We start from the raw sequence: 26,168 nt of genomic DNA, 5'->3' as shown, positions 1-26,168 counted from the left end.
TCAGGGCGGAGCCGGCAGTTCGGGAGGGCAGGGCGGAGCCGGCAGCTCAGGGTTTCAGGTCGGAGCCGGCAGCTCGGGAGTCCAGGACGGGGCCAGCAGCTCGGGAGTCCAGGGCGGGGCCGGCAGCTCGGGAGGGCAGGGCGGAGCCGGCAGCTCAGGGTTTCAGGTCGTAGCCGGCAGCTCGGGAGGGTAGGGCGGAGCTGGCAGCTCGGGAGTCCAGGGCGGAGCCGGCAGCTCGGGAGGGGAGGGCGAAGCCGGCAGCTCGGGAGGGGTGGGCGGAGCCGGCAGCTCGGTAGGGGTGGGCGGAGCCGGCAGCTCGGGAGGGGTGGGCGGAGCCGGCAGCTTGGGAGGGGTGGGCGGAGCCGGCAGCTTGGGAGGGGTGGGCGGAGCCGGCAGCTTGGGAGGGGTGGGCGGAGCCGGCAGATTGGGAGGGGTGGGCGGAGCCGGCAGCTCGGGAGGGGTGGGCGGAGCCGGCAGCTTGGGAGGGGTGGGCGGAGCCGGCAGCTCGGGAGGGGAGGGCGGAGCCGGCAGCTCGGGAGGGGGGGGTTCAGGTGGTGGTGCTCTGCTCAGCTCACGCAAAGTCTCTCGCTCGCTCTATGCAGTTTGGAGCACAATCCCCAGTCTCGCAAGCATGCTCGCTCGCTATAGATTACGGGAGATTTTTAACTAATTTGCGGTATAACTAGTGGATCACGAGTGGCTCAACAGGTAGATCAATAGATAAACTCATCTTTCAGGCATTTGACTGACCCATAGGTGTTAACGTCGAAGGGAATATAAATAATCCCCAAAATAAGGTGTTTTTTTTTCTTCACGATTCTTACTCACAAACTTTAAAAAATAAAGCACGAATCATTACAATTCTAAAGAGTTTATACCTAGCCTACATATGTGTGAGAGAGAAAGAGACCGAGTGTGTGTAACATTTTGACATTTTTTTTTACATCGACCGGGTTGACATTTCAGTGTGAGAAATCGGGGCATGTGAAACCAATCAAATGCGGGTGTCTCACGGCCAATGCGTAAGAGTTGCCAGCTATGTCTCTAATAGTGTAAAGGAAAGTGCCATTTGCAAAAAATCTGCAGAGCAATGCACGTGGTTTGTGCCGTTTTTAAAGCCTGACTCAGAATCGAACATTTAATATATAACCATGCATAAACAATATTCTCTCAAAAATACAAATATGTGCACATGTTGCTCACATATTATGGTAGCCCTGTTTGTGCTAAATAGAGTGTAATTTCACCTGTGCCATTAATATGTTTATGAGCAACTGAAAAAAGCACAAATGTCAGGGCATGTAAAAAACGTCTCAAGGACCCCAAAAACACCTTAGACCCCAGAGGGTTAAGCTTACACACATGTTTCTATGACAGCAAATCCAGGATGAGCGTAGAAGAACCAAGCAAACCAAGATCACACCAAATCGTCAACAATCTAATCCAGCTAACTGAGTTAGCGACGTACAGACCCTAGAACAGGGAAATAGTTCAAAAACAAACATAACCCTGACAGTAATGGGTCCATTTGATGTTTATTTTACAGATAGCAGATTAAGGTATTTGGTTTGGAGGGCCTTTAGGTAATTTTACAGATAGCAGATTTGGTTGGGAGGACCTTAATTCAACTATAAATAGAGCATCATTTCTGAGCACAATATTATTCAACTAGACCATCTTCAAACTGCTGGTTCGTATTAATATTTATATCTATACCTATGTTTAATAGCACATTTTTGGTTTTGAATGGGGATAATATTCCTTATATGAATAAGATATTGAATAAAAAAAAATATATATAGTAATTCATTGTTTACAGTTTATATAGAAGTTGTTATTTTGTTTAAAAGCAGATAACTGCTGAATTGTGAAGGTCTTCTGTGAGGGTGATACATTGACAAATTCCAGGTGAGTTGAAGGTTTATGCACTCTCTCTCTACACCAGAGTAACATTAGAAAAATGTTTTTAGAATAATATAATAATAATAATAGAAAATTATTTTCCCCCAATGGGAGTCAATGGCAGCCATATGAACGAAAGTAGGAAAATTATACAATTTGGCACACTTGTAGAGATGGTAAAGATACATGCCAATAGTGTTTATTGCTAATTATTCTAAATAGCATTAAATAACACTGATCACTTAATACTTTCCAACACTCTAAAATGATCTTATGTCTGGTTGTATATTTCATTACAGTACCTCCATTTCTCAAAACAAAACGAAATCTAAGGAATCTCAAACAAGGAAATTAATAATTTGTATAGCAATTACTTAAGCACAACAAAATATCATTACAAATCCAGAAGAAATAAACATTCAGTCATCCATGTACAGTAGACCAACAGACAAGGCAAGGCAAGTTTATTTATATAGCACATTTCATACACAATGGTAATTCAAAGTGCTTTACATAAGGAAAATAATCAAAATAAATAAGAATAATTAAAGCTGCAAGCAGCGATGGGCGGGCCCTCGCACCTGTAGCACGTTGGGGTGTGAGGCGGCCGTGTTGCATTTTCTGCAGCTCAGCCAGTGCGGCTGTGCATTTGCTACGCTCCTTCGTTAAAGGTCACTTCCTGTTGCCAGGAGGTGGCGCTATGACTGTGGGTGAATGTCGGCATGTAGATTTGTTCAGGGCGGGACTCTTGTCAAAGGTGTAAAATTTCATGCATATCTGGGCTTTTACAGCCAAGTTACTACAACTTCCTGTTTCATGGCGAATCATCGACGCCACGGACACGCCCATCGACGAAAACGCGCAGATAGCACAACTTTACATCATCAATGCCTTTAGAAGGCACAGCAGAAATGTGAAGTCGATCCGACTAAATCCCTAGGAGGAGTTCGTTAAAGTACGTAATGAGTAAATCATCCAAAAATGGCGGTAAAATTAGAAATGGCCGACTTCCTGTTGATTTTAGGGCATCGCTCTAAGAGACTTTTCTGTGCGTCTGGACATGGTAGATGTACCACAAAAATTTCGTACATGTCGGTCAAACATGCAGTGGGGGCTGCTTCGTTAAAGGTAACTTCCTGTTGCCAGCAGGTGGCGCTATGACTTAGGGTGAATGTCGGCATGTAGATTTGTTCAGGGCGGGACTCTTGTCAAATGTGTAAAATTTCATGCATATCTGGGCTTTTACAGCCAAGTTACTACAACTTCCTGTTTCATGGTGAATCATCGACGCCACGGACACGCCCATCGACGAAAACGCGCAGATAGCACAACTTTACATCGTCAATGCCTTTGGAAGGCACAGCAGAAATGTGAAGTCGATCCAACTAATTCCCTAGGAGGAGTTCGTTAAAGTACAGAGTGTGTAAATCGTCCAAAAATGGCCGCCAAATTCAAAATGGCGGACTTCCTGTCGAGTTTAGGGTATGGGTTCTTGAGGCTTTTTTGTGCATCTTGATATGATACACGTCCCCACCAAATTTCGTGCATGTAGGTTGAACGTGGACGAGGGGCTAATTTTTTCCAATTTTCTAGGTGGCGCTAGCGTGCCATTTTGCCACGCCCATCCGCGAAACCCACAAAATACGACATTTTTCACCAGTCCTGACATGCGTGCCAAATTTGGTGAGTTTTTGAGCATGTTGCGGCCCCGAAAATGGCGCTTACTTTGCAGAAAGAAAAAAAAAATAACCCTAACAGTTTCAATAGGGTCCTCGCACTGTTAGTGCTCGGGCCCTAATTAAAACACATTAGAATAAAAAAGGAAATAAAACAGTCGGACGAACAGTGGCACAGTGCTCATTCAGTAAATGCACAGCTAAACAGATGTGTTTTGAGTCTGGATTTGAATGTGAGTACTGTAGGAGCACACCTGATCTCTTCTGGAAGCTGGTTCAGCATAATAGCTAAAAGCAGACTCTCCATGCTTAGAGTGAACCCTTGGTATTTCTAGCTGATGTGATCCTAATGATCTGAGTGATCTGTTGGGTTTATATGTAGTGAGCATATCTGCAATGTATTGAGGTCCTAACCCATTGAATGATTTATATACCAGTAATAATACTTTAAAATCAATCCTAAATGTAACTGGCAGCCAGTGTAAAGACCTGAGGACTGGTGTGATGTGTTCATATTTTCTGGTCCTGCTCAGAATCCTGGCAGCAGCGTTCTGTAGGAGCTGCAACTGTCTTATGGTCTTTTTGGGAAGGCCAGTGAGGAGGCCATTACAGTAATCCACCCTGCTGGTGATGAAAGCATGCACAAGTTTCTCTAAGTCTTGACTGGAAACAAAGCAATATTCTTGCAATATTTTTCAGATGATAGTATGCTGATATAGTTATTGTTTTGACATGACTACTGAAACTAAGGTCTGACACACCAAGATTCCTGACTTAATTTTTAGTTGTTTGTATTTTGATGAGTAATTTTAAATAAAGAAAAGTTAACCAGTCGGTAAAACAAAAAGAAATGATCAAATTACAAGTAATAACACAAATAAATACAATAGAATAAAGATACAAATTAAAGAGCCCCTATCATAGCATTTGAAATGTTCCTATTTTTGTTTTAAGAGTTCCCAAAAACAGTTTAACATGCATGCAAGGATAAAAAAACACTTTATTTGTATAATATGCATTTATTTTTAACTGATTTGCTCACCGACTCCCAAATGATTCGTACAAGGACTCATTTTTCCAAACCACTCCTTTGCTTGACGCTAATCGGCGGTGATTGGTCACATGACAGACCCAGTCAGTTATTGTTTGTTAGCATAACGAATAAACATATTGATAAAGCACTGCCGTACTACAAGACGCTCTATTCTTTATGACAACTCCAATAACAGCGACAAACATTTCACATATTTAAAAAAAATTGACATTGGAGACCTAGAAGCTGCGCTGAGCGTAACTTACACACACACGCGCGCACACACATACTTATTGCGCCTTCCCTCATCGCCTTTTTACAGTCTATGCTCCTCGCGCCCCAACGCTAGAAAACCGTTCAAAACCCACAAAAGCAACAATTATTAATAATACTTACAGGTTGTGATTCGGAGGAGGAAGCTGATCCATATACACTGAGTAAGTAAGTTACTGAGCCCTCCTTCAGGAACAACCGATTCGTCATTAAAATGATGAGAACACAATCGGGCTATACTGTTGTGGTATCGTTGCAAATATGAACTCTAACCACCGATTCTTCACATGCTCGTCCCTGGACAATGAAAACAAAGTGGCTGAACTATCTTTGCATTGTCGAACACAGCGTCTTCTCGGCATCACCCAGACAGCAAACTGACATTGAATCAACGTGGAAACGACGTCTCTCATGACATTGAAACAACGTTGATTTTGCTCATCGAATTAACGTTGAACCAACGTCAGACGCGGCATTCTTCAAAGCTAAATGAAAATCGAAAATTGGTTTGCTTTCATAACGTTGAAACAACGCGTTGATTTCAAGTTGATTTTCCGTTAGTTTTGAAAGAATGACGCGTCTGACGTTGGTTCAACGTTAATTCGATGAGCAAAACCATGTCAGATCAACGTTGTTTCGATGTCATATTTCCACGTTGATTCAATGTCAGTTTGCTATCTGGGGATGCTATGATGAAGTATTTGAATGTTTCTATCTAGACTTCCGTCTGCGCGCGCAGTAACTGGGCGTGGCCAATATGTCTCTACGTCACGATGTAACAGCTAACGATTCATTTCATAGACTCAGAGTCGACTCTCACTTTTGAAAGACAATAACTTTATATACGGTGCACTTTCAGATATAAATCTTTGCAGGATGTTTTCATTCCCTTAGAGCTATAGTCCACACCATATGAACAGTCATTTTCAAAAATCCATGATAGGGGCTCTTTAAAGAGCAACGTGAATTTCTAATGAGTATAACAGCACCACACACTTTCCTTGTCAAGGTATATAGGCTACAACGGTGAGTGGATGTTTCATGATGCCGGTCTAATACAGAATGTTATGGCTCAAAAAAAAAAAACCCAGTACATTTTAATGAATTATTGTGGAAATTTAGTTTTTTTTTTTTTATTAATATTAATACATTGGGAGTGGTGGGAACTTTGAACATGTATTCAGGCCAGGTTCTCAGGATCGCCTGAGATGAGTTTTTCGCATATTAAATCGCAATCAGAATCGCGGTTAAAAAAAACGCAATTAGATTATTTTCTACAATCATTCAGCTCTGCTAGGATCTATGAAAAGGTTTCTCCGGTGCGAAAGCTCCTAATTACTAAATGCAATTTATTATTGTGCAAAAAAACACAAGCGTTTGTCAGGTTGTTGTGTTAAAAAAGTACAAAAGAGACAATCTATCTATGAGACAAGAAGTCCGACAGTCGACATGTCATAAATATTGATATAACACACAGGGGAAATGTGTGTAACAAGCCATTTCTGCAGATGCAATAACTGAATAGTGTGTTTTTATGTGTAAATCTTAAAATGGTTAACTTCATTCACATTTATTAAGTCTTTCTATTCAATAGATAAAACAAATTTAATTTAAAAAGTGTGTAATTAAGGTGATTAATGACAGCCCCCCCCCCTCCCCTCCACCACACACACTGAGCCCTAGTTATATAAGTTATAATGTTTCCCAAAAAAAAAAAAAAAAAAAAACACCCAGCATACTGTATTCTATAATTCCTTTAGCGTTGAGAGGGTTTAATTTATATACAATTATCTTTGTGTTTAACCAAGACTAATATTGTCAGAGGACATGTAAAGGTTAGGGTTACAGCTTACTAAAATGGGCACTCTTTTGTAATGGGCCCATTTATTTACAGATATCAAATTAACTTATTTGGTTGGGAGGGCCTTAATTCATCAATAAATAGAGCATAATTTCTGAGCACAATATTATTCAACTAGACCATCTTCAGACTGCTGGTTCGTATTAATATTCATATCTTTGTTTAATAGCACATTTTTGGTTTGAAATATTTTGACAGGGCAAAATATTTATCATATTAATAATATATTGGATAAAACACAAATATAGCAATTGTTTATATGATGAACACATATTAATGATGCTATTTGTTGTTTATATAAAAATGTAATATTTTGTTTAAAAGCAGAACTGCTGAATTGTGAAGGTCTTCTGCGAGGTTGAGATGAATTACAGGTGAGTTGAATGTTTATGCATTCTCTCTCTACACCGGAGTAACATTACAATTGGAATCCATTAGTTTTCTTATTATTTTTCCCTACTGGGAGTCAATGGCAGCCAAATGAACCACATAAGTAGAAAAAATATTAAATATGACACACTTGTACTGATGGTAAAGAAAAGTAATTGGACAGACTTTGGAGTGTCCAGGACCATTTTACATTAAAATCGTCCTAACTTTTGAACCATTTGGTCTTGAAAAATAAAACTTTTTCAAGAGCCAAACCTGTTGCCTCATGATGCTGATCACATTAAACATCGTATATCAAGACTCCACCAATTACAGTAGAGGCAATTTTGAAAAGTACAGTATTCAGTTTTTTCCCTATATTAATATTTGTTCAAAAGTTATGATGTTGTCTAACTGTGCGGTTCACACTACATGACTTGCTCTCAGTGAAATCAGGAGTGTTCGAGTTGTTGAGCTGTTCACACCACACAATGCAACATTATTGATCCATAACAGGAGGTAACGCACTACACCAGTTGACAACCACTCTCACCAAACGATTCTATATTGTCTACAAACCACGTTTTGTCACGAAAAATCACAAATGAAGTGAGGTTGAGTCGTGCGACCGCTCTGGTTATGTACTGTAGCATGCTAGATATTTTTCTGGGCTCGGCGACGCGTCTGCGAGGCGTCTGTGAGCGTCTTTGATGCGTTGTTGTTTTCTTCATCCCGCTCCTGCCTGCGCACGCTGAAATTCTGATCATTACCGCTCACTTCCGCAACGTATGTGTTACACTCCCGCCCGCTTCCGCAAAATGTATGTCCACTCCCACCCGTACTCGCAAAACTCTGAGAATTTAATCCCACACAATAATCGAGATGCATTGATTTTCAATGCAGAGATTCATGGGGTTGTTAGTTTCCATGGCCTGCATGTATTCTGACGCACTGATCAGGAAGATGAATACCCAGACAGCAAACTGACATTGAATCAACGTGGAAACGACGTCTCTCATGACATTGAAACAACGTTGATTTGCTCATCGAATTAACGTTGAACCAACGTCAGACGCGGCGTTCTTCAAAGCTAAATGAAATCGAAAATTGGTTTGCTTTCATAACGTTGAAACAACGCGTTGATTTCAAGTTGATTTTCCGTTAGTTTTGAAAGAATGACGCCTCTGACGTTGGTTCAACGTTAATTCGATGAGCAAAACAATGTCAGATCAACGTTGTTTCGATGTCATATTTCCACGTTGATTCAATGTCAGTTTGCTATCTGGGTAGTAGCCTGGCTAGGCTTTCGGGGACATCTAACGCTTAGGATACCGCGCGTTTCTTTAGACTTCAACTGCTTTGATTTTAGCTATTGAAGTATTCCGGCATAGGCTTTATTGGTCCTGGAGTAAATGTGGAGAAAGCCTGTCTAAAAGCAGCTAGCCTCGGAGAACACAGAAAGACAAAACACACAATAATGTCAGGCTTGCCTTGCGGTTCTGTCCTGTAAATACCTCGTTTGAGGTTCTTTTCCACATAATTTATTAATATTTATGCTGGGTACACACCAAAGGATTTTTTACATCTTATAAGATTTTCAAAATGTGATTATCTGTGAGTGAAATGTGAGTATTTTTAAATTTATCCCGATCCCGCAGTTTTTTGGGTTTTTTTGCCGCCCATTCCCGCCTGCAGCAAAGTTCAAACCGCCCACTCCCGTGAGATTTGCGTTGGGTCCAGCAGGGACTTAATCCCAATGCATCCCTATAGTTGTTGGCTCTTTCATATTAACAGATTGGCAAGCGTTCATCACCCGCTAATCCCCCGCAAATTTCACACGATAGCACCGTGAACTTTCGGCGAGCTCAACGATTTGCAAATCGGGCTTAAAATCATGTAGTGTGAACTAGGCTTTAGTATCATGGGCGTAGAAGATAAAAATAGAGCAAACTCAGAAAATGCATTTAAAATCCAAAGATTAGAAGGCAGGTTAGTCACATTACACTGACTTTAAGTCATGGGGGTCTCCTATACTACTTTATCATTACAATAGCAATTTCTTTGTTTCTTTGTTTAAATGAGCAGAAATGATTCCTTCGGATGCTGAGATGTAATGTTTTGTCTTTTATCAGGATGGCAGTACGTGTGGTTTTGTTTCTAGCACTTTTTACTGGGAAATGCGTCGCTGATTCCAAAGGTATGTTTAGAACAATATATACAAATATATATATATAGAAATACAAACATGTATATATAATATAATATAAGTAAAAATGCCTGGATTTAAATTTCTCTAACCATGTATTACATTTTGAGCATTACATTTTGATCAGATTCATTTATTAAAATTATATACTGAAATATGGAAATTGAAAATGTGATTTTATTTATATTTATTTGTAAAGCTTTGAACCTGTCTTATCCTTTTTATAATCGATTTCATATATTGAACAGGGAATCTTGCTCTTAATGGCATGGCAGTGCAGTCCTCCTTAGGCCACCCACAGGGAGATGCTCAACATGCAATCGATGGAAACAGAGACTCGGATTACAAGAAGGAATCGTGCACTCACACTAAAACTGAGTTTAATCCATGGTGGAGAGTTGACCTTGGAAATGTCTACAGTGTAAGCAACGTTACCATCACTAATCGTGGAGACTGCTGCAAAGAGCGGCTTAGAGGAGCTCAGATTCGTGTTGGTACCAAGCTGGACAACAACGGAAACAACAATGAGCTGTAAGAAGTGTTTCAGTTGTTCTGTCATCTTCCCATGTTTATTAAGTTCAATCTGGTTTAATTAAACAAGAGGAAAAATTGTACCTCCTCCACAAACCAATCATTCAGCGAGCCACTGTCATGAACAACCAGAGACAGGTAGATCCAAACGCATTGTGAATTTATTTACAGGGTAGTCAGGCTATGGTCACAGATAGCAGATAGCACATGGCACAAGGCAATACTCAGAGTCCGATAACCAGGCGGGAAGACAGAGGCAGGCGGCAGACGAAACGGAATTCAGGAAACAGGCGATGGTCAGACACACAGACAGGACTACTCGGAAAAGCTTGGTGACGTCCACAACAGTAAACCACGACTCCGAAAACATTGACAGTGAGGCCTTGTCCACACGGACACGGGTATTTTTATAACCGAGTTTTTCCCTCCTGCGTTTAAAAAAAAACCTCTGTCCGCATAAAAACGCAAAAACACGCTATCAAGCGCTGTCAAGAGCATGCAACACCAGCAGGCGGCGATATAAACCTAACCGTAAAGCCACGTTAGCCAATCAGAAGCCGTCAGCGCTGCAAAAACTCCGGTTTCACTGTCTACACGACAACACTGCAACCGGCGTTTCAGAAAATACTCACCCTGGCAGGGGTTTTCAAAAATGTTCGGTTTCAGTGTCCTGATACTGCGTTTCCGTGTGGACGAACGGCCGAACCGCGTAAAAAAAGTCACGGTTATAAAAATACCCGTGTCCGTGTGGACATGGCCTGAGGATGAGGTATAAATGAGTGTGGAGGTGCGCGAGGAACTCGATGCAGGTGAGAGGGTCATCAGTGGAAACAGGTGTGTGCGAAATCAGTTCAGGGTATGTGCATGCTGTGAACAGTCCCAGGGAAGGCAGTGCAGGGGTGGAGCGCTGTCTAGTGACACTCTAGGGCAATACAGCCGAAGATCGCCACAGCCATGGAGATGTACTTCAACATTTTATTCAGATTGTGATTATATATTTGTTTCTTGTAGCAGTGCTATAAAAAACCTTTTGATTTCAATACAGCTGAGCTGCTGGGATGGCAGACCGGGGTAGTGGTTGCTCTTTTTAAGAAGGGGGACCGGAGGGTGTGTTCCAACTACAGGGGGATCACACTTCTCAGCCTCCCTGCCCAAGTCTATGCCAGGGTACTGGAGAGGAGAATACAGCCGATAGTGGAACCTCGGATTCAGGAGGAACAGTGCGGTTTTCGTCCAGGCCGTGGAACACTAGACCAGCTCTATACTCTCTACAGGGTGCTGGAGGTTTCATGGGAGTTTGCCCAACCAGTCCACATGTGCTTTGTGGATTTGGAGAAGGCATTCGACTGTGTCCCCCGAGGCGGCCTGTGGAGGGTGCTGCGGTAGTATGGGCTAAGTTAAGTCCTTTGCTTAGGGCTGTCCAGCCCCTGTATGACTGAAGCAGGAGCTTGGTTCGCATTGCCGGTAGTAAGTCAGACTTCTTCCCGGTGCATGTTGGACTCCGGCTGGGCTGCCCTTTGTCGCTGGTTCTGGTCATAACTTTTATGGACAGAATTTCTAGGCACAGCCAGGGACCGGAGGGTGTCAGGTTTGGGGACCACGCTATTTCGTCTCTGTTGTCATGTTGGCCTCTTCACACCAGGACCTTCAGCATGCACTGGGGAGGTTTGCAGCCGAGTGTGAAGCGGCTGGGATGAAAATCAGCACCTCCAAATCCGAGGCCATGGTCCTCAGTCGGAAAAGGGTGGCTTGCTCACTTCAGGTTGGTGGAGAAATCCTTTCTCAAGTGGAGGAGTTTAAGGACCTTGGGGTTTTGTTGACGAGTGAGGGAAGGATGGAACGGGAGATTGACAGACGGATCGGTGCAGCTTCTGCAGTAATGCGGTCGATGTACCGGTCTGTTGTGGTGAAGAAGGAGCTGAGCCGTAAGGCAAAGCTCTCAATTTACTGGTCAATCTACGTTCCTACACTCACCTATGGTCATGAGCTTTGGGTGATGACCGAAAGGACAAGATCCCGGATACAGGCGGCTGAAATGAGCTTTCCCCGCAGCGTGGCTGGGCGATCCCTTAGAGATAGGGTGAGAAGCTCGGTCACTCGGGAGGAGCTCAGAGTAGAGCCGCTGCTCCTCCACATCGAGAGGGGTCAGCTGAGGTGGCTCAGGCATCTGGTCCGGATGCCTCCTGGACGCCTCCCTGGGGAGGTGTTCCGGGCACATCCCACTGGGCGGAGGCCCCGGGGAAGACCTAGGACACGCTGGAGGGACTATGTCTCCCGGCTGGCCTGGGAACGCCTCTGTGTCACCCCAGAAGAGCTGGAGGAAGTGTCTAGGGAGAGGGAAGTCTGGGCATCTCTGCTTAGACTGCAGCCCCCGCGACCCGGCCCCGGATAAGTGGAAGAAGCTGAGTTGAATTGTTAGACATGTGCATTGTATTGCGTAGCCTTTTAACACAGTTATTTATGTATTTGCAGGGTTGCAACTATTCTCACTGCTCCCGATGGCACAGAAACATTTTCATTTGATTCTGTTAATGGTCGATATGTCAACATTTTTTTACCTGGTAATGATGAAATCCTCACACTGTGTGAAGTCGAGGTGTTTGCAGGTAAGGGACAGAAAGCGACGACTGGGATAGAATTTGTGTATACTGTACTTATTAATGTGTGTATAACTTATTATTTTATTAACAGTAATGGACTCACCATCGTACCTTTGTGGTGCAAGTGAGTGCTCTTTATTACTTTCAATGTTGTCAGTAACGTTGAAATATATATAATATTCTTACCGAACATTTGATTACCAATAAGGGATAATGTACATCAAAATAAAACCAGACAGGGTAATCAAGAACTCAGTTTATTACATGGCTACTTAGCCACAAAATAAATCATTCCGGACACAAAAGAAATCATTTTGGACACAAAATATTGATTTGTTTTGAAATATTTTATGAACTTGCTTGTGATAAACGTAAAGCTTCTTTGAAGAAAAAAATAATCATAGCAAGACAAACATTTAAGGGTGATTGGACAGTCATTTAAAACAAATAAATAATTACATGGACATATTGATTTGTGAAAAAATAGTATTACAGCTTAGCTATTATTTTGCCCATTTTATTGGGATTATACTTTAGCACAGTAAAGTAAAAAGTTATTGTTTATTATTTGATGTTAAACAGGGAATCTTGCTCTTGGAGCCAAAGCTGTTCAGTCTTCCACATACCCTCAAGCAGTCGCTCAGAATGCTGTCGATGGAAACAGGAATTCAATTTTCAATCTGGCGTCATGCAGTGCGACTAATGCGGACAGAGACCCCTGGTGGAGAGTTGACCTGGGGGTAGTCTACAAGGTAACCAGGGTCAGCATCACTAATCGTGGAGATTGTTGCCCAGAGAGGATAAATGGAGCTCAGATCCGTATCGGCAACAGCCTGGAAAATAATGGCAACAATAATGAGCTGTAAGTATTGCCTCTCTCTGGTGGTGGTTAGAAAATGAGTAAATAAGATAACATTACTTTGAACAAATCATTTTAATGCAAACTTGCCTTTGACAGAATTATATTTAATATGCTTCTTGCCGTTTTTATACGCCCATCTCTATTTCTCTGTCTTCACAGGGCTGTGACTGTAGTGTCTATCCCATTTGGAGAGACAAAAACATTTCAGTTCACGCCTATTAAGGGGCGATATGTCAACATTTATATTCCTGGGCGCAATGAACATCTCACACTGTGTGAGGTTGAGGTGTTTTCAGGTGAGCAATAAAAGGAGAGAGAGAGAGAGAGATGGTGTGTAGACATGTTGCATTAATAATGGTTTTCTGATTTCATTGCCAGATTAAGTGGAATGAGAGGATGTTACACCACAGTCCACTGATCCTACAAGCAAAATACCAAACTACATTTTCTTTGAGCTATTCTAATATGGCTCTTTTTTCATTGTTTTCATTTTACCTATCCACCTTTTATCCTTAAGATAAATTATCATTTTCAGTGTTTATTTAGTAAAGGTTTGAAATGGTTTTTAAAATGCACCTGATTCTTAACCCCAGTTTGATCAAGGGCTTTGTGTATTTAATCATCTTTGTTTCTTTCTCCTTTCTACGTCAATAAATTACTACAGCATTGCATGTTGTATTGTATGTTTCTGGGTCCAAAAAATGAGAGGCTCATTTGGATATTTATAATTATGGGTATAGTGTTGCATAGCTACCCATAGGGTTGAGGTGCTGGTAACACAGTAAAGAATTTAGGGCTGGGTAAAAAATATAGATTTTTCGATTTTAATCGATTCTCATTTTTACCATCCGATATCGATTCTTAAATCCCAAGAATCGATTAATCTAGTCATCCTGTTTTCACTTGATGAATGAATGGAACATTGTAGCATGCATGCCATCCGATAAATCACACCAGTCTTTGTGCTTTGTTACTATTGATATGAAACAAAGTTTCAGATTTCAAATTACGTCCATGTTCTTACTAAATTCTTTGGTACTCTGGCGTGAGATCGCTCTGGCTCAGCTCAAGAGAAGCTGTGCGGAGCGCACATGATCTTCTCTTCTGCCTTAATAATACCAGTTACAGCACTGAAAAACGAAAAAGTAACTGTAAGATAAAAAAAAATTTTATATGTATGCCAGGCTAAATAAATGTGTCTTTAGTCTAGCTTTAAACTGGGAGAGTGAGTCTGAGCAACAAACAATATCAGGAAGGCTATTCCAGAGCTTCGGAGCTAAATGTGAAAATGCTCTCCCTCCTTTGGTGGATCTGGATATCCTAGGAAATGACCAGAAGCCTCGAATGTAGTGATCTTAAAGAGCGCGATGGATTGTAGGGCGATAGAAGATCCGTTAAATAGACTGGAGCTGAACCATTTAGAGCTTTATAAGTCAAAAGCAATACCTTGTAATTAATACGGAACTTTATAGGTAACCAATGAAGTGTTGACAGAATCGGTGTTATATGATCATATTTTCTTGATCTAGTAAGAACTCTAGCAGCTGCATTTTGTACTAACTGTAGCTTGTTTATTGAGGATGCAGGACAACCGCCTAATAAAGCATTACAGTAATCTAGTCTCGAGGTCATGAATGCATGAACTTAACTTTTCTGCATCAGAGACAGATAGCATGTTACGTAGCTTAGCAATGTTTCTAAGGTGGAAAAAGGTTGTTTTTGTAACATATGAAATATGCTTTTCAAAAGACAGGTTACAGTCTAATGTAACACCCAGGTCTTTAACTGTAGCAGATAAAGTAACAGGGCATCCTAATATGTTAAAGTCGTGCTGCGAAAGGTTTTGTGGATGGATTTTAGAACCGATAAGTATTACCTCTGTCTTGTCTGGATTTAATAAAAGAAAATTACGCGTCATTCAATCTTTTATATCTTTAACACAATCTGTCAATCACGTGACAGATAATATGCTTTGCAAATATCACTTGCACAGGAACTGGACGAGTATTTGACAATAATTGAGCTTGTTCACAAGCAGCCTCTGTTTTAGAGGCAATAGTAATGGCTTTTTCAAGAGTCAATTCATACTCCAAAAGATCTCTCACGAATCCGATGACTCGACACATTCTCCACCAACTGATCAAGCAACATTTTGTCCAGAGTAGCTGCAGTCACAAGTAGCCGCTAAGTCGGGCAGCTAAGTACTGAATTACAGTTTCTTCTGGTGCCTGAACGCGTTTCTTGAAAACATGGTGCCCAGCCACATTGTTCCATCGAGGAGGACAAGGTCGCAAATTAGAGCGCCAATACCATCTTCCATTGAATCACTTTGATTCGACAAGGTATAAAACAATCTCTGGCCTTCAGTCCCCATACAATGTAGAAGCAGTGCTCGTTTGCGCTCGATCAGCCATGCATCTCCAGAATCACCATCAACAAGCAAATAATTCTGGAACATCCATAGTCACGTGTCAAAATAGTATAGCTGGTTCTCCAGGACATTGCAAAAAGTAGAAACATGCCATCTTCCAGAATAAAGTACCTCGTTGCCAATTTATATCCTTGATAAGAAGCAATGCAGAGGCGTTCTAAAATAAAGAATTCTTTGATTAACCAAATAGCATAACAGAACAGTGCAAGCAGCAGCAGGTGGAATGCTTCAGACTCTCTAACTCTTCTCAGCATACACATAACATGAACCACTAGCGCCACCTTCTGGCTGATATGCACAGAAGAACACAACACTGGCACACTTCATTGACAAAATCTTTCTCCAGATCAAAATATTTCTCTTGAAGCTTAGCTGTGGATGCACAAAGACCTTGCTGGGAAATGGATTGAATTTTATTCAATAATCCGAATGTCTCTTAAAGAGTCCGATATGACTCTATTTGTCAGTCAATTGGTTTTATGCACAGCTTCACTACTTCCTGAATTTCAGCCAGCTCCTTGTTTCCTGTCTGCCATTATTGGACATATTGATTAATTCAGGTGTGCCTGACCTCAGTAGTCATGGCAACAATAATCAGACACACCTGAATTAATCAATTTTGCCCAATAATGGCAGACAGGAAACAAAGAGCTGGCTGAAGTTCAGGAAGTAGTGCAGCTGTGCATATAGCCCATTACGGTGACGAACACAGCTGTTCTGACTTCTGAGTAGACTGTCCAGCCGTCTCGTGTTCTGTTGGTTCATCTGCATGTTTCTGTTTTTGTCTCTGTGTGTCCATTGTTACTGTTGCAACACTGTTGGAGACATATTTTTGCCTCATTCTCAAAGGCGTCAAATGAATCACGTAAGCTTACCACATGACCCCTCAATGAACCAACCAAATCAACAGCATTACATAAATCCAAATCAACTGTCCGAAGAGCAGTGCTTGTTCCCTGGAATAGTTGGAGTATGTTATTCCACAAAAACACATTCTCTAGATTCTTTATTTTTCTGTTAAGCTCTCTTGTTTCACCATGATTTGGGATATTCCTCTGAGCATCATTTGCCATGTTCACAAGTGATTTCTAAATTTTGGCATTGTTCAGGTTCAAAGCTTAGATTGCTTGGGCATGAGATGACCATCTTATGTCATCTCATGCTCCCGACCTCCGCGACCCGACTCCTGGCCTCGCTTGCCTCGAGTGGGGCACGCATTGAAATCAGCACACCTCAGACCAGTATTAACAGATGACAATCCAGAAATTTCCTCACGAATCCTCAGAAGTGTCTCGTGGCAAGCGTGTCAAAGACAACAACAAACGTAAAACAGACAGCACATGGAAGAGCTCTTGCTACAGCACCATGGCACCTGGCACCATCTAAGTTCAATGATTTCCAAACAAGTATTTGAGGAAAGATATGAAGGCTTTCCTCGATCAGCATTGCCATATCTTTCGATATGTTTACTGTGAAATTTGTTGTGTATTTGCTGAATCTGTCTCCATTACGGCGGTGAACAAAACCATCATTGCCGCCTTATAGTCATCCGAACCCTTATGTTTACACAAGGATCTGCATCTTACATTTTTCCAGTCATTAAAGCCTTCTGTCAGTGCGGAGTGGTTATTGCTTTGTCCAAAATAACCTGCAAGCGCAATAAAACACGGTCCCCCTTGAGAGAGCATATTTTAATATAACCATTCCCTTGAGACAAACTGGTTATTGACGTATTTTTGAAAAGTACCTCTTTGGTGTCTGAATTGTCTTTCTGATCCTGCAAAACTTACATTTTAGTTTTGGCACGATTCTGGGCCCATTTTAGTCCAATATGCCTGCATTGTTCATTTATTTCACCTCAGTCTGCTGGATGGGAGCTGTACATTGAACTTGATATTACAGGATTGATGGCTGCTGTCTCACTTCTGTCATCTTTTTACATGGGAAACGAAACACTGGTGGCGTCATTTTGGACATGTTGGATTGTGGTCAGAGGCGGACAGAGTACACAGCTTTATTACTTTTAAATTTTACTCAAGTACAAGTAAAAGTACTACAGTCAGATGGCTACTTAAGTAAAAGTACTGAAGTACTTGATTTTTAAAAGTACTTGAGTATCAAGAGTTCAAGAGTACATTTTCTAAATATTGCATTACTACTGCCACAGTGCTTTCATTTATGGACAGAAACGTCCTACATGGAGTTATGAAAAATGTTAATGTCAATACCTTGGAGAATGTAGAAGGAATTGAAAGTAAAATCAAGTCATATTCATCTTTTTACTATGTTGATTTATTTAATATTTAAGAGAATTTCAGAAAATTCAGAAAATTGAAATAGTGTGGCGAGGTGGGGCCACGGGTCGACACATTCCCGGGATGGACCTGCTGCGTCACCTGGTCTGCACTGTGTGATGGGGGAGGAGGTGGAGGAGGAGGATGACGATCTGTCACAAATGAAGGGGCAAATGCATCCTTATCGAAGACCTTCGGATTCAAGGGCCAGATCCCGGTGCAGTTAAACCCAGCCACCAGGTTACTCATTGTTGCTGCCAGGGGTAGTGCTGTTGCCACCAGGGAGGGGATATCATAAATTGTCATATGCTGGCCTGGATGGTTTTTCATCCACAGGTCTGCAGCAGCACTCACGTAGTGTTTGAGTGGACCAAACACACTTCGATCCAGAGGCTGGAGGTGGTGGAAACAGTGAGGTGGGAAGGACAACATCACAATCCCGTGTGCCCTGCAGAAGTCTATTGCTGCTACAGAAATGTGGGAGTGGTGGTTGTCCAGCAACAGAAGCAGCATAGACTCCTTGGACACACGAGTGTGATTGGCAAAATGCTGAAGGAACAGCAAAAAATCTGCCTCTTGCATCCACCCAGATCCATTTGCAGACCCAGTGGAGCCAGCGGGACCATCCCTGACAAAGTGGTCCTTGTATTTTTTCCTTGGGAATATGAAAAATGGGGGGACATGGTTTCCCTGTGCGTTACCCGCGAAGGCAATGGTAACTAATGCCCCCCTCTCCCCTGAAGTCATTGCTCCTACTTGCCTCTCTCCTGTGGCCGCTATCACTCTGCCCAGAACCTGCACGGTGGTAATACCTACAAAAATTAATTAAAAGTTGAATAAAATGTTATATTTTAAATTAACTTTAGCACATATGTATATTAAGACTTGTATTTATTTATTTATTGACGTACTTTAGTTATTTATTTAATTATTTATGTATCCATTTATTAAAGGGTTAGTTCACCCAAAAATGAAAATTCTGTCAGTATTTACTCGCCCTCATGTTGTTCCAAACCCGTAAGACCTTCGTTCATCTTCGGAACACAAATTAAGATATTTAAGATATTAAGATCGCTCCTGCATACAGTCCATAGGCTTCTTGAGGGACTGGCTCTTGCTGTCCTCGAAAAGTCATTAAAGACATCGTTAAAATAGTCCAAGTGACTACAGGGGCTCAATCTTAAGTTTATCAAACGACGAGAACACTTTTGTGCGCAAAAAACAAACAAAAATAACGACTTTATTTCAACTATTCACTTCCTTCTCCATGAGCCTGTAGTCAGTTAACGTAGTGTGATTGCGTAAAGCTACGTCACACGTAGGCTCACTATTGGCCGACGCTGGTCATGTGTGTGTGATGCGTGTGACGTACAATAACAGAAGCTTACGCTATTAAACTAGTAACCTGACTCGCGCAGAGGGAGAAATAAACCAATAGTAGAAATAAAGTCGTTATTTTTGTTGTTTTTTTGTGCACAAAAGTGTTCTCGTCATTTGATAAACTTAAGATTGAGCCCATGTAGTCACTTGGACTATTTTAACGATGTCTTTAATGACTTTTCGAGGACAGCAAGAGCCAGTCCCTCAAGAAGCCTATGGACTGTATGCAGGAGCGATCTTAATATCTTAAATATCTTAATTTGTGTTCCGAAGATGAACGAAGGTCTTACGGGGTTGGAACAACATGAGGGTGAGGAAATACTGACAGAATTTTCATTTTTGGGTGAACTAACCCTTTAACATGAGTTTCATGATTATAGCCTACCTGTCTCGTCCACGTTCCAAATATCCTTTGCCGTGAATTTGTGGCGATCCAGCACCATCTGCAGATTGTTGTAGAAGTTCACATTGTTTACATTAAAACTTGTTGTGCGCTGCATGCTGGTGGCTTGGGGGTGGCGGATGGACAGGGAGGTGGCACGCTGGAGAAATGATGTGAGCCAGTCCTTCCCTGCCATCTCCTTTTTCTCCCAGGAGGCAGGGCATTTGCAGTGAAATCTCACTGCAAGCTGGTATGCAAGCCTGTGTACCTGAGCACATGGAACATTTATATAATGAAACAGAATTTTTTTATATTTTATCTTGGTAATCATCTTGGTTTGTGTGTATTTTGTATTCATGTTTAATTGTATGTAGTTCTGTATTGTGTTCATGAGTGAAAGTAGGATAGTTTAATTTTGTGTTCCCCTGCTTTTTTCACACTGACCTCTTTAGGGCTCAAACCAAGCTGCTCTTTTAAGATAGGACTGCAGCTTGCCCTCTTGCTCTGGGTTGAACACCCTATTATTGGGGTTCAAGTAGCCCGGGGACTAACTTGCATCTACTTGTACCAGTAGATGCACTGTTTGTACTCGAATTAGCTGCAGTCATTAATGGCACTGTCTCCAAATCCAGACCGTTGACTGGATAATCCAACAGCTGAGGAAGATTTGAAATATCCTGTTTATTTGGGATCTTTTGCAGAAGATCTCTTTCCCGCTCCTCTTTAAGCCTTTGTACTTAATACAAAAAACGTTGAATAGAGGCCCCCGATCACGTGGGCCCCAAGATTGTGGTCTTGCGATAATACGACCCTGATCGCAATAACAAGTGTACAACTGATGTGCGCTCAACTGCGAGAGAATACCCATAAAGTACTGTGAGAGTCGCACATCGAATGTATCTGCGCCCCTGACCAGAAGATGGCGCCGCAGCTGAATCATCCGGCCATCCATTTTCCAAACTGCTGGTCCAATGTGGCCACAGCCTAATATCATACAGGTATACATAAACTTTTTTAATTGATTATTAAATTGTTAAATGACGGTTTATGCGTGCTAGTTTCCATGACAGATAGATCTTTTCATTACTACTAGAGCTGCCCGTTTGGTAAATTTGTTAATGGAGTCTTCTCTGAACTCTGGACGGGGATGGGGACTGGAGTTTCAGGTGTGGCGGGGCCATCTTGGCTGGAGGCTCATCGACCATCTTGGCAGAGAGCTCAGGTGGCCATTGGTGAACTGGGACTCACAGGTAGCCATCACCCACTCCAAAAACACCTCAAAGTTTTCACGAGCTCCCCCACCGGGCAGGCGTGCCTTTGTCTGCGCATTGAGGCTTGTGTGGAAAGAAACACTCAATGATCGGGGAAGGGGATAAGGCACGAGAAAGCTTGTCCTGATCAAGATCTTAATTTATGAGTGAGTTTTCATTCAGACTTATCCAATTACATTTGTAAATATCCAGTCATATAATTAATAGGAAGAATGCAATTATTTCAGGAAAATTAAATATTTGCCATGTGCAATTCATATATGTGTAAATCATATTGATAATCCTACTGACACCCACAATTTAATGGGTAAATGATTTTATCACAGAAAAAAATCAACACACTCACACAGAAGCACTTTTAAACTTTTATTTGTGTATATAACATGAAACTAATTAGGGAAATCATGGTGGCTGTTTCGTCCAACAAAGCTTCTTTCACAAGGTTATGGCAGCTTTATTTTTTCTAAACAACAGATGGCACTGTTTTCAACACTCGAAGCTTTGAATCTTTTCCCAGAACAATCAGGGGAAAGCCTTCGTGCTTCATGACCCAGACAGCAAACTGACATTGAATCAACGTGGAAACGACGTCTCTTATGACATTGAAACAACGTTGATTTTGCTCATCGAATTAACGTTGAACCAACGTCGGACGCGGCATTCTTCAAAGCTAAATGAAAATCGAAAATTGGTTTGCTTTCATAACGTTGAAACAACGCGTTGATTTCAAGTTGATTTTCCGTTAGTTTTGAAAGAATGACGCGTCTGACGTTGGTTCAACGTTAAATCGATGAGCAAAACAATGTCAGATCAACGTTGTTTCTATGTCATATTTCCACGTTGATTCAATGTCAGTTTGCTATCTGGGGAGGCTTCATTTGCCCATCTCTAATTTGCAGCACTATTTAATAATCAAACTCAAACTTACAGAAATACTCAAAATACTAGGAAATCTCTCGTACGGCACAAATTACAACCAGATCAACATCAGCGACGACAACAACTGAGCAGGAAAAACACAGGGCTTAAATGCACAGCGACCTAATCAAAGAAACAAGACACAGCTGATTAAGGTGATACAATGGCTGATTAAGGTGTCCATGGCAACTAAGGAGTGGCGGGAAAACAACCAATGAACACAGGATGCCCAAACACAGACAGACAGGTTTTTGGTTAAATGTGTTCTTAATCAATGCTCTTAATTATTGTGGCGGTCTTATCTTGCGTGCTCCCCGTTATGCGCAGCTGCACAGTAAACATTGAATTCCCAAGGTAAAGTAAAATAAAAATACTTAAGACTTTTACTTAAGAAAAATATAGCATTTCAGCTGCTTCTCAACACTTTTATTGACTTCCATTGTAGGAAAAAATACTATGGAAGTCAATGTGGTCCATCAACTGTTTGGTTACAGACATTCTACAAAATATTTTATTTTGTGTTCAGCAGAAGAAATAAACTCACACAGGTTTGAAACAACTTGAGGGTGAGTAAATGATGATAGAACTTAAAATTTTAAGTGAACTATTTCTTTTATTGGTTAATTTCAGTACTAATTAGAAGTAATATGTGATGCGATCTGGGAAAACCCGTCAGATGTTGCGCTGGTACGTTTTCATTAAAGTCTAAATGTAGACTGAAAGTCAGTCAAAATTGGGTTTTTATTAAATTATTATTCTATAACATCTTGTTTATCATCTCTGAAAATATCTTGGGAAAATTCACTAGTTTAGTGCAGAAAAATAGAGATTTATAATGTTCAGCTGAAAAGTGTGTTTCTCTTTAAGAACTCGCAGGCGGATCTCCCGTTTAGCTCTCCTTCACTTAACATTACAAAGACAGTTCACCTATCAAATAAACAACATAACAGAATAAAGTCCAGTCCTCAATTTCATTTTCAACTTCTGTCTGTGGTTTTTCAGATGCCTCACAAAATTTGACATTGTTATCTCTTATTCAAAATATTCGTGAATTGTTACTGTAACTAGATTGTAAAATATCTAACAAATATATGTAAGTAAAAAGCATTTTGTTTTAAATTAGTTTATAATTAATAGTTGATTGCTTCATTTTTTGTGTGTGTGTGCAGTCAGAGCCTGTCGGATTTACAGAACATAAATTCAGCCATTTCTCGTGAAAGACATGAAAGTGAGTGGCTGGTAAACAGGGAGAAAAATAAAGTAAACTTTATACAATTACGTTTAAAATCTAACAATGGTCTCATAAGCTGTGCTTCTCTATATTGGTTCTGATACCTGTAACGTGCACAGTAAGACCAGCATGTGTTTTGATAAAGGATATTTGGCCAGCTTTTTATGTTTAATTTTTGTTGAATTTAAACCACAAAAAAAATGGGGATACATCTAAAATATGTGGCATTTCAAGAATCGCAATTTTATGAAAATTGTAATCCGCAGACTGTACACACAAGCACATGTGCTCAGATCAGTTACTAACACATTTTTGCATATTTGTGTGGATGCGATAGATCAGTCTAGAGACCGTTATTACAATAAATTCATTGTAAGAGACAAACCTTAATGAAAAAAGGCTGCTAATGACAAGCAGGACACATTATTATAAATGCATTAGCTGTTCCAGAATCAGTTATAGTGAGTTTCTGGCTCTTCTAGATGTTTGCAAGGTCGTACGTCTCTCCTCCGAGCTCAGACTGTCTCTATTGCCCTCCATCATGATCTCCTCATATGTGGGCAGATATTTGACCTCGTCGTAAGTGGGAAGCAGCAGCACCGGCGAGCTGAAGTCCCCTGTGAGGGAGTCCTGGGACGCGTGTCCGTGGAGAAGAGACGGCTCCTCGTGTGTCTGACGGCGGGGACGTGGACACACCACGCGCTGGATGAAGTAACCCACCACGAAGAGCAACAGCAGGATCAGCAGTCCCGACAGCTTCCGGACGACCCAGTCCAGGTTGTGGAGGAAAGCGTGCAGGGGGAGTTTGCAGCAGTGGACCGTCGTGATGCTGTTGTTCTGAGTGCAGCACCGCTGATCTTCATCACACTGGATCTCTGCACAACTCCTCACAGCCTCACAGGACAAGCTCATCAACCCGCACGCAACGCTCAGCCATGCCCTCATCCTCATGCTTCCACCATCCAACCAATGTGTCCAATGAAGGAATTATCTGCGGCAGCCCACCAGAGAAGATACTGTAATCCCAGAGATTTGCTTCTGTACTTGTTTTTTCACGCAGCGCACATTCCCGTACGAGCCCCCAGTTCTGGTGCTCTGTCTTACTTACATCAATTATTGGGAGTGAAAATCCCACGTCTTCCTGTCGTGAGGTAATGTCATTGTCTTTGTGACGGTTTGGTCCCACAGGTGCTCATAATTCACATCCTCAGACTGGAGAAAGCGACCTCAGAAGCTGTCTGATTAAAAATGCATGGCACTGTTTCTCTGTGGGTTTCAATGGACCCATTATAGCCAGATCCAACTCAAACCAAACACTTCTCCTGATGCGCTCGCATGTCAGCCTTTGTTGCTGGCAAACAATCAACATATGAGATGTTTCGTTTTACATTATACAGTTCATGTTACACTCTAATCAGATTAGTATGGACTAACTGATATAAATGAACAGCATGCTATTGTTTTTAGGAGCTTCTTCTAATTACAGGTCAGTGTCCGTGCTGTTTGCTTATTTTATTGTTAATCATTCCTCAGGCAATGTTTTTATAAGTGTTAAAGGCAATTTGTCCCATAATCATTTGTGCAAGGTACATTAATGATTCCTCAAATCCCATCTAGAGGTTAACAAGTGCCGTAAACAAACACCTAGCAACCAATCTAGTTGTCTGTGCTATTGCAAGTTATTATACTAAGATATAATATGTATAGCATGGACACTGGGTATCTTTATTACACGTTGCATGTACTGACTGTACTATAACAGTAAATTACACATAATTACAACACTAACCCTAAAGCAAACCCTAACCAATAGTAATTACATGTTAATTAATATTGCTCAGTACTTATTTGTGTAATTACACTGTAACACCTTAAAGCTTAACCGGACACTGTAATATAAAATTGTTGTTTTCAAGAACCTCAAAAATATCACAATGAAAATATTAAAGCTGCAAGCAGCGATGGGCGGGCCCTCGCACCTGTAGCGCGTCGGGGTGTGAGGCGGCTGCGTTGCATATTCTGCAGCTCAGCCAGTGCGGCTGTGCATTTGCTACGCTGCTTCGTTAAAGGTCACTTCCTGTTGCCAGCAGGTGGCACTATGACTGTGGGTGAATGTCGGCATGTAGATTTGTTCAACGCGGGACTCTTGTCAAATGTGTAAAATTTCGTGCAGATCTGGGCATTTACAGCCAAGTTACTACAACTTCCTGTTTCATGGCGAATCTTCGACGCCACGGACACGCCCATCGACGAAAACGCACAGATAGCACAACTTTACATCGTCAATGCCTTTAGAAGGCACATCAGAAATGAGATGTCGATCCGACTAAAGCCCTAGGAGGAGTTAGTTAAAGTACGTAATGAGTAAATCATCCAAAAATGGCGGTAAAATTAGAAATGGCTGACTTCCTGTTGAGTTTAGGGCATCGCTCCAAGAGACTTTTCTGTGCGTCTGGACATGGTAGATGTACCACAGAAATTTCGTACATGTCGGTCAAACATGCGACGGGGGCTGCTTCGTTAAATGTCACTTCCTCTTGCCACTAGGTGGCGCTATGAATGTGGGTGAATGTCGGCATGTAGATTTGTTCAGGGCGGGACTCTTGTCAAATGTGTAAAATTTCGTGTAGATCTGGGCATTTACAGCCAAGTTACTACAACTTCCTGTTTCATGGCGAATCATCGACGCCACGGACACGCCCATCGACGAAAACGCGCAGATAGCACAACTTTACATCGTCAATGCCTTTAGAAGGTACAACAGAAATTTGAAGTTGATCCGACTAAATCCCTAGGAGGAGTTCGTTAAAGTACGGAGTGTGTAAATCGTCCCAAATCGGTCGCCGAATTCAAAATGGCGGACTTCCTGTCGAGTTTAGGGTATGGGTTCTTGAGGCTTTTTTGTGCGTCTGGTCATGGTAGATGTACCACAGAAATTTCGTACATGT

The 26,168-nt window shown here is 41.6% G+C and overlaps 2 protein-coding genes across 9 annotated transcripts; one reads left to right on the top strand and one right to left on the bottom strand.

Annotated features, from left to right (window-relative positions):
• The first annotated feature begins 1,651 nt into the window (after nucleotides 1-1,651).
• Nucleotides 1,652-13,982, top strand: LOC120464447 (fucolectin-5). 8 transcript variants are annotated; one of them, XM_089120852.1, is made up of 10 exons: nucleotides 1,653-1,690; nucleotides 1,851-1,908; nucleotides 7,073-7,119; nucleotides 9,247-9,311; nucleotides 9,569-9,851; nucleotides 12,324-12,457; nucleotides 12,543-12,575; nucleotides 13,034-13,313; nucleotides 13,473-13,609; nucleotides 13,692-13,982. In XM_089120852.1, exons 3-10 carry the CDS (start codon nucleotides 7,109-7,111, stop codon nucleotides 13,694-13,696), a joined length of 948 nt encoding a protein of 315 aa, XP_088976978.1. In that variant the 5' UTR covers nucleotides 1,653-1,690; nucleotides 1,851-1,908; nucleotides 7,073-7,108; the 3' UTR covers nucleotides 13,697-13,982. The 8 variants fall into 8 exon arrangements, with proteins under 8 accessions (XP_088976972.1, XP_088976978.1, XP_088976974.1 ...); XM_089120846.1 differs by lacking the exon at nucleotides 13,692-13,982 and having other exon boundaries at nucleotides 1,652-1,690; nucleotides 13,473-13,620; XM_089120848.1 differs by lacking the exon at nucleotides 13,692-13,982 and having other exon boundaries at nucleotides 1,655-1,690; nucleotides 1,854-1,908; nucleotides 13,473-13,620.
• A 9,596-nt stretch (nucleotides 13,983-23,578) lies between these two features.
• Nucleotides 23,579-24,597, bottom strand: c15h3orf80 (chromosome 15 C3orf80 homolog). The gene has a single exon (XM_039654136.2). The coding sequence runs from the start codon at nucleotides 24,169-24,171 to the stop codon at nucleotides 23,677-23,679; it is 495 nt and encodes a 164-aa protein (XP_039510070.1). The 5' UTR covers nucleotides 24,172-24,597; the 3' UTR covers nucleotides 23,579-23,676.
• Nucleotides 24,598-26,168: the final 1,571 nt, after the last annotated feature.

This window comes from Pimephales promelas, chromosome 16 (assembly GCF_988280905.1).
Source record: "Pimephales promelas chromosome 16, fPimPro1.hap1.1, whole genome shotgun sequence".
NCBI classification, from domain to species: domain Eukaryota; kingdom Metazoa; phylum Chordata; class Actinopteri; order Cypriniformes; family Leuciscidae; genus Pimephales; species Pimephales promelas.
Note: the sequence above shows the minus strand (reverse complement) of the source record. Positions and strands in the feature narration are given on the sequence as shown.